The sequence below is a fragment of the Antrostomus carolinensis genome, unplaced genomic scaffold (assembly GCF_000700745.2).
Source record: "Antrostomus carolinensis isolate BGI_N321 unplaced genomic scaffold, ASM70074v2 scaffold7765, whole genome shotgun sequence".
NCBI classification, from domain to species: domain Eukaryota; kingdom Metazoa; phylum Chordata; class Aves; order Caprimulgiformes; family Caprimulgidae; genus Antrostomus; species Antrostomus carolinensis.
This window is the reverse complement of record NW_010315647.1, coordinates 1-7,837: the sequence shown is the minus strand read 5'-3', so window position 1 is coordinate 7,837 and position 7,837 is coordinate 1. Positions and strand designations below refer to the sequence as shown.

Sequence of the window (7,837 nt, the reverse complement as noted above, 5' to 3'; positions counted from 1 at the left end):
TTTTTTTTTTTTTTTTTTTTTCCCTTTCCTTCTCCCCCCTTCTCCCCACTACTTCCAGATTCAGATCACCTTTATAGCTTTTTTGGACTTTCAGTTTGTCAGCTTCCTTTCTAAAGCACAGGCATTGGCTGGCCACATTTGTACAACAATGTGATGCGATCACGACATGGGAGGCCATTGCAACTAATGCAGGAAAATCTGATTTTCCACTTATATATCCAATAGCTGCAATGACTTCCTCAGACGTGACAACATGGAAGGAACTGTGGCAGTCTTTTCATAATCCTGTTTTTATGGGACACAGATCATTATCTGAATTATATTTGTTGCTTACTTTTTTTGTTTCATTGATGCCTAACATGTAAACTGAAGTAAAACTTGTGTGGTTTAGTGGATTTTTGTAGGGCCACTAATTCTGACATAGTGCAGTTACCTGCAATGTGTTTCTGAGGAAATTGATGGCAATAGTGTAGTAGCAGAAGTGCCCCACTTAGGTGGTAAGTCTTGCTTACCAATTAGGACTTGTGACTTCTTTCAAGCTTTATTTTTTTGTTTGCTGACTTAATTCTAAAATTTCCTGTTGTTTTGTTGCGCTGGCTCCTGCTTTCTGTAATCCAATTGTCCTTGTGCTCTGACATCTTCCCTTTTTTTGTCTCTGAATGTATTCTGAAAAATCATAATGTTAGGTCTTAAAAATGTCAGTATACATTTATTGAAATGACTGTTACAGAAAGATTTGTGCAGACTGATCAGTACTTCTTGAAGAATTGTTCTTTTTCTTCTAAGCTTTGATCAGCAGTATACTTTTAAATCATAATCCAGCGTTTGAGCTACTGATCTGTCAGCCTGAGTGAAACACTCCATACTTACAGATTATTCTAGTGTAGCCTTATTTGCGAAACTGGGGAGATACTAGTTCCTCATGTCATAGCCTGTTCATATTTTAAGTCTTCAGTTTTAAAGGCTTTAAAGACTTGCTTTTTCTTAGAAAGATTAAGCTGAAATTTTAAAAGAACTGGTAGTTTCGGGATTGAAAGAAGATAGAGGATTTTCTGCAATGGCCTGCCCTCATTTGTACACCAAAAGTGAAAAATTTTTTCCTTAGCTTCCCTTATACCAGTCATTGACTGCTTCTTGCCATCTTTTCTTTAAAATATATATTGTAATAAAAGTTGTATGATCTCATATGAGAAACTTTCTGAATGTACCTTTTATAGTTTTTATCAAGCAAGTTTAGTAGAAAGAAGAGATGTAGGGGAGTAGTACCTAACACTAAATTTCAAGGCTGTGGTATCAGCTGATACCACTGTTTTTTCTCTGTCACTTTCCTATCACAAACTAGGGGGTTTTTTTGGTTTTTTTTGCTTTGCCTGCCCCTTCCAATTGAGCTGTCCATGTAGATTTTTGTTTTTTTCCCCTGAGATTTTAGAGATACTTTAGAAACTGATATAACAGAGGTTGGCCTATCTTTTACACAACAAAAGCTAGAAAATAAAATGTGTCATATCAGAGATACAGACTTCTGTATTGAAAGTGTATGTAGCAAGACCGAGTGGCCCACTTCCCTGCCCTCCCCCTTTTTTTTCTTTTCCCTGAGAATTAAGTGCATGTACAGACAATTAGTGCTTTCCAAGCCTCTTGCAAAGCACTGCAGCTTTACTGGGTGTTGATCATGGTTTGAAGTTAATGTTGGTGTCCATTTGCCTCTCATGTCTTCTGCCTTTTTCCCAAACCAGAATTTAAACTTTTCTGCAGTCCTTTTCTTTAAAATAAATAAATGAAAATCACTTTGTGAAGGTCCAGAGTGTGAGGGACGGGAGTTCAGCTTTCCTTTCCCATCACAGTGTTATGCCAGTCCTGGCTTTTTCATCTGGGCTGCATCTGCTGCCAGTTTGAAGAGATGTAGGTGTATTGTAGTGATTTTTGGGACATTGCTGTTAATCGTTGTGGACCAGAGGTGTCAGGAAGTTCTTAGCTCTGCATAGAACTGGGAGAAGGGCAAGGAAATAGGGGACATGAAATTTCTTGCCTGTTTTAGACTGTGGCTTTACAAGTATAGGAAGAATTTGAAGCAGCAGGACTATTTCCTGGTTCAGTCGGCTCTGCTGCTCATTATGAGACACTTCAGAGCTTTCCAGTACTGGTGAAGTAGGTGAAAATGGCAGGCCTGTCACTGATAAGGTCACTGCTACCAGCTGTCATGGTGGCTTTGCCTTCTGCAGTTTGATGAATGTCAGAGCAGAAGCACTGTTTACACTAATTCTGCTGAGGACTGTAGATTGTATATGAACCTGCTCCCACTTCATTTTGCTGTTGAATTGCTTACTGCCAACAAAGTAGTTGTCTTCAAAGATGGGATGACCCATAGAGAGCCTTGCTATAGATCACACTTCATACAGGACTCTACTTTATCAACTGTTCTTTCTGAACTTGTGCCGTCTTTTTGTGTTTACTCATGCTCCACCTTTATTACTAACCACACATTTGTATGCCTTGTTTTTAATATCTGTATGTGCTTGCAGGTGCTCGTTACAATCTATGCAGACTATATTGCACCTTTGTTTGATAAATTCATTCCTCTTCCTGAGGGAGAGCTCAAGCAACAAATTGAAACAATGGCAAAGAGCATTGACTTCCCATTGACTAAGGTGTATGTTGTTGAAGGTGAGATTTTTTTTTTTAATAAAAGACTTTATAATTTTGAATTTGTGGATTTTTAGCTTTGATTTTGGATGCTGTAGTAGGGCAGTTGCTTATATTCCTCAGCTGTTTTAATACTTTTCAATGTCTGTACCATTTTCCTTTTTTTGCCTTGAGGTCAGAAAATTGAAGCTGAATGTACAGCCTTAACTCAGCGTCTCATTAGAAGCATTATCTTGGCTCTGTGGAACGGAAATACATAGCACAGTCAGAAGTGGAAGCAGCAATCAAGATTCCAATTTTAGAGCTTTAAACCAGAGGGGAAAGTTTTTTTTAATTATCTTTTCTAGTCTCTGTTTAGTATTAATAGTCTCAAAGTCCTTGGTAAAACAGTTGAAAAAGTTATGAAAGTTAAAACCCCTGTTCCTTCTTAGAGTGTTCACATGGACTGTTGGGCTGTTTCTTCAGGTATGGCTGGATGGATTCTTACCTTCTACTCGAGACTAATTTTTTCACTTTCTAGTAACAAATTTCTCATCCTCTTTTCTTTGGTCATGGAATATAACATGGAGCATGCCAGCTGCCATGTCTCTTCCTCTCCACCTCCATGTTCACAGAGCACTTTACCATTTGTCATTTCCACTTATATTAATTTTGCTCCCTTCTGAAGTTGATTTCGGGGACTTTCCCAAATTTTGTTTCGGTTTTGTGCCTCACCTGTGAGGATGCTGAGGTGGTTTTATTGCCTTGGTGAAAGCAGTATCAGATGTCATAAGGAGCTGAAATGGTAGAATTTTGCTGTAAGAGAGGGTGATGAAGGCTTTATCTAGCCTGGAAGCTGTGGCTTTCAAAACTTTGGGCTGGCCAAATTCAGCCAGTGCTCTGCTTTAGTGCAGCCAGGAACTACTACTGTTGACTACATGGGGCCCAAGAAACTCTACTCTTTCCTAGCAAAGTCGAAGCTTTTCAGGCTTGAGAGGCATGCCAAATAGGTAGATTTTTCCCATGTGCATTGCTGGCTGTATCCCAGCTTTTAACTGTGGTGATGAAAGTCCTATGACCCCATTGTTGGTACCCTGGCATCTACGTAGATTACTACTGCATTGGTGTCTTCAGCAAGTCCGCATTTAGTGGCAGTGATCTGCAGTGAAGGGAGGCTCCCAAACCCCTGTTTTCCTTCCTGGCATCCTTAAGAGTGTTGAGCCAGCACCATTCCCTCATGGATGAGTGGATGTGTGAACATCTTTTTGCCAGTGTTTTTCTGCACTGTCTTGGCTCTTCCCACTCCAGAACAGACTTCTTAGTAACATGTGTAACCAAGTCCTTTAGTTTCAGGGTTCATTCTGTAACAGGCAGATTGCAAAGGTTCCTTCTCTACCAACACTTAGTGGAGGATGAAGTTTTTTATTACATGCAGATAAAAAAAAACATTGCTATCCTGTGACTGTTCAGATTTCTTCATTGAGAAGGGACTGGATGCTGAGGCTTCATACTTTGACCAGCCTCTTCCTCTGTTGATCTGTCTTGGTTTGGTGCTGAAGGTTACCATGACCATACCATGGGTTGGCTTGCAATGGAACAATGGATATTTTGTGCCCTAAGGAGTTTATGAGAGTTGAAGGCAAACGTCTTTAACTTGAAATATCTTATCTTCTGCTGCAAAAACCAGACCACTTCACCTTTTCTCTCATAGAGACCTCTTTCAGTCCTGATGTTACAACAGCTTCTGTCCATAGGCTAAGGTAGGCAAAGGTTTAACAGCTGCTTTGATCTAGACAGCTTTTTAATCAACTGAAACAGTCTGTATTTCATGGAAAGAAATTAGTGTATTGATAGTAGAAACAGTCCATCATTCACTTGATCTAGATAAAAGTAGCTGTAAAAAATTGCCTATTTCAAACAAAAATAATTTTGAAGGACTGCCTGGTAGCTGTAGTTCATCTCTTCATCTTCTCCTTATCTATTTCAAATCTTTGCTGGCACATTTTATTCGTCACAGGTCCTTTGCCAGGAGGGCAGCATATGTTCTATGCAGAATGCTCCTTCCACTCTGAACATGGAATTGCAATAGAAATTTCTTTTCTTCTGGATGTTAGACCTTCACATGACTGCTTTTATGTTTTTAGTGATTTTAGTGATTACATCTTACAGATGAAAAAATTATTCCTCTATTGGAGTCAGTAAATGAGATCATCGCTACTTAGATCATTTTAGAATATGCTTCAACCTGCAAACTCATTTTCTTGAGTTTGTGTCCTGTTCATTTGGGGACTTTGAGAATTCCTTTGGAAGAATCTGTTCTATGTAATATTGTGTAGTCTTCAGTGCATGGGATTATTCAGATAATGGTCTTTAATGCAAATTTTCCTCATCAGGTTCTAAGCGTTCTTCTCATAGCAATGCTTATTTCTATGGATTCTTCAAGAATAAGCGGATAGTGCTCTTCGACACCCTCCTGGAAGATTATTCTGCATTGAACAAAGAGCCGACAGAAGAAGAAGATGGTGAGAATGAAGAGACAAAATCTAAAACCAAAGTGAGTTTTTCGTTGTGTTATTTACATTAACTTCTTGGTGAGATATTCCCATGTGTTTTCTGAATGTATTTTCAAGATCCTGAGTGAGATGTTAAAACCCAAAACCTAATGTTTTCAACACCAAAGTATCTGTGAGCTACTAACTGGAATTTCTGGGGCTATGTGAGTGGTGCAGATGGCACCAAAGAGACCGTACAAATCCACAGGGACTTCAGCAAAACATTGGTTCCCTGCATGTAAAAAATTGGTCTTCCTTGTAATTGTTTGAGTAAGGGATTTACTCAGGGTTTTAGCTCGTCTTCTTTCTCTTGGGACTGCCACATCAAAGCTTCTCTTTGAAGGAAATGCTTTTGTCTATCAGTGTGTCATTTGTGTGCCTTTTACATTTTAGTGCAAGGGGCATGCACATGTGCACACACTTACAGATTCCACATGTGCACCTTACCTCACCCTGGTCAAGAACAGGATGATGGTCTTTCATTGTCCTTTCCATTGATGTGCAGGTGCACATCAAGAGTCTGCTGTAACAGCTTTTGTGGCTTCAGGACAGTGTAGGCGTGGTTAAAACTGATGTAATACTTTCTGAAGAGCCTGAAGGAGTAGTTCTGAGAAGAAAGAATTGCCTCATGCAGCCTGGGGTTAGACTAATGTATAGATTGTTGTTCAGTCCAGTTTCAGTTTCTTGTAACCTTATTGTTATGGAATTCTCTTCATGGTTTTGTATGGCATACTGCAGAAGTGGGTGATGAGAGGAGAGGATTTTGAGCTCACCTGCTCTAATCATAATGAGAATAATTTGTTCCATTTCAACAGGTTCTTCAGCTATATTCTCAGTACACAAGCCCACATACTTGCTTCTGACTTCCTAATGTACCTTTGAAGGTACAGATGTCTGTCTTTCATAATGATAGCTTTAAGGCATGTCATAACATCTGTTGCAGAGGACAGGGATGTTGTCATTTTAAAGAACAGTAGTGCCTTCGGAGGGAGGCTATGTACTGAGTGTTGAAGGAAGTAGAGAGATAACTTTGCTCTCAATTCTCCATTGAGTCTGCAGCTCTAAATGTCTGCTTCCATTGTAACGCCTTTTCTTGAGTAAAGAAACAGGATGAGATCAAGGGATGGTAGGAGGGAGTTTGGAAGGCAAATCTTCCAGTGTTCTTCCAGGTTTGCACAGGCATGTCTGCATGCATAGGAATAAGAGCACACCACCTCTTGGTTAGAAATCTTGTTGAACTTAAAAGTTGGGGTTTTTTGTAAGTATCTTCTTAAAAAAGGCTCAGTAAGAAATTATATGTGCATATCTGCTGGTAGAAGGGAACAGCCTGATCTAGGGATGCTTAAGTGACCTAGGAAAAAACAAACTAATAAGTAAGAACTTTATTCAGTTGTGTTCAGTCATACCTGATACTACTTCTGCTTTGTTATTCCCTCAGAATAAGAAGCAAGGATGTAAAAATGAAGAAGTTCTGGCTGTACTTGGTCATGAATTGGGTCACTGGAAACTAGGTCACACTGTCAAAAATATTATCATCAGCCAGGTAAGTTATGATAAACTAGTGGTTTTCCTACAGTGTTCTGTAATTATTGCTATTTCCAAATGCCTGCTTCCAGATCTGTAAGTGTATATTCATATAATACACTTATGCTGTGGAACAGAAAGTTGGTTTTGTTTGGGGTTTTTTTTTTTCTTTGCTGTATCTACAGTGAACATGCACTAGCCTTTCTGTGCCCTCCTTGCTCCAGGTAGCAAGCATCTAAGAAAGCATGTCTGCTGCCATTTTAATTCATCTCAGCAGGCTTCTGAAATTGAGACACTTTTTTCTTGCTCTGTAATGCTTCTTCCTTGTCTGTTTGAATCTAGAGGCCTTCCCTGAAGGTCAGTTTCCATCCCTGTGCTAGGGACAGGATTGGATGTATCCTGACTCCCAGCCTGCATTGTTTTTTAGGTCTTTGTTATTATCTCCGCGAAAGCCATATGTCTGAGAGTTTCAACCAGTCTTGTTCCTTGAAGGGCTGAGAAAGAATGTGATTGAGGATTATGAAATCTGACACAGGAGGGCATTCTTACGTATTTATGTTGTATTCTCATACCTTGTGCATTGATTATTGGTAAATAACTTCGTTGTGCCATTCTTGGTGCATGCCTGCGGCAGATGCAGCGACCAACTCTGAGATGTATTCAGGCATCAGCACTTTATTAAAATCTTGCACCACTTATTTATCTTTTTTTCCCTCCCCATGCCCCATGCACATGCCTACACAATTGACTTGATTGGATAATTCTACTTGTCCACGAGCCATTCTTTTGCTTCTGACTGGTTACTGCTTACAGCGCACAAGTCATCCCTCATCCTGTCTCATACATATTCTTGCTTCTGTTGTTCTGCTTTGTTGTTTATCTTGTCTTCACTCAAGGTCAGGAATAAACTGCTCAAGGTCAAGGCCGCCTGCAGCCTCGGCCCTTAACTCACCAACAATTTCCCCTTTTTGTTTCTGTACCACAAAGGTGTTGTTCACCATCTTCTGCAGGGCCCTTTGCAGACACGATAGCAAACAAGGCACTAATAGGAGGATCACCAAAATCACGAGTAACACCTTTAACCCTGACTTTATTAGTGAAGAGACCCATCACAGAATATTAGGGATTGGAAGGAACCT

At 39.7% G+C, this 7,837-nt stretch overlaps 1 protein-coding gene across 1 annotated transcript in view; it reads left to right on the top strand.

Annotated features, from left to right (window-relative positions):
- Positions 1-6,717, top strand: part of ZMPSTE24 (zinc metallopeptidase STE24) — a gene marked incomplete at both ends in the record, with an annotated part of 19,104 nt that extends 12,387 nt beyond the window's left edge. Inside the window, 3 exons of the mRNA XM_010168006.1 lie at positions 2,523-2,664; positions 5,016-5,176; positions 6,613-6,717. Coding sequence (XP_010166308.1) covers positions 2,523-2,664; positions 5,016-5,176; positions 6,613-6,717 — 408 coding nt within the window. The remainder of the gene's footprint in view (positions 1-2,522; positions 2,665-5,015; positions 5,177-6,612) is intronic.
- Positions 6,718-7,837: the final 1,120 nt, after the last annotated feature.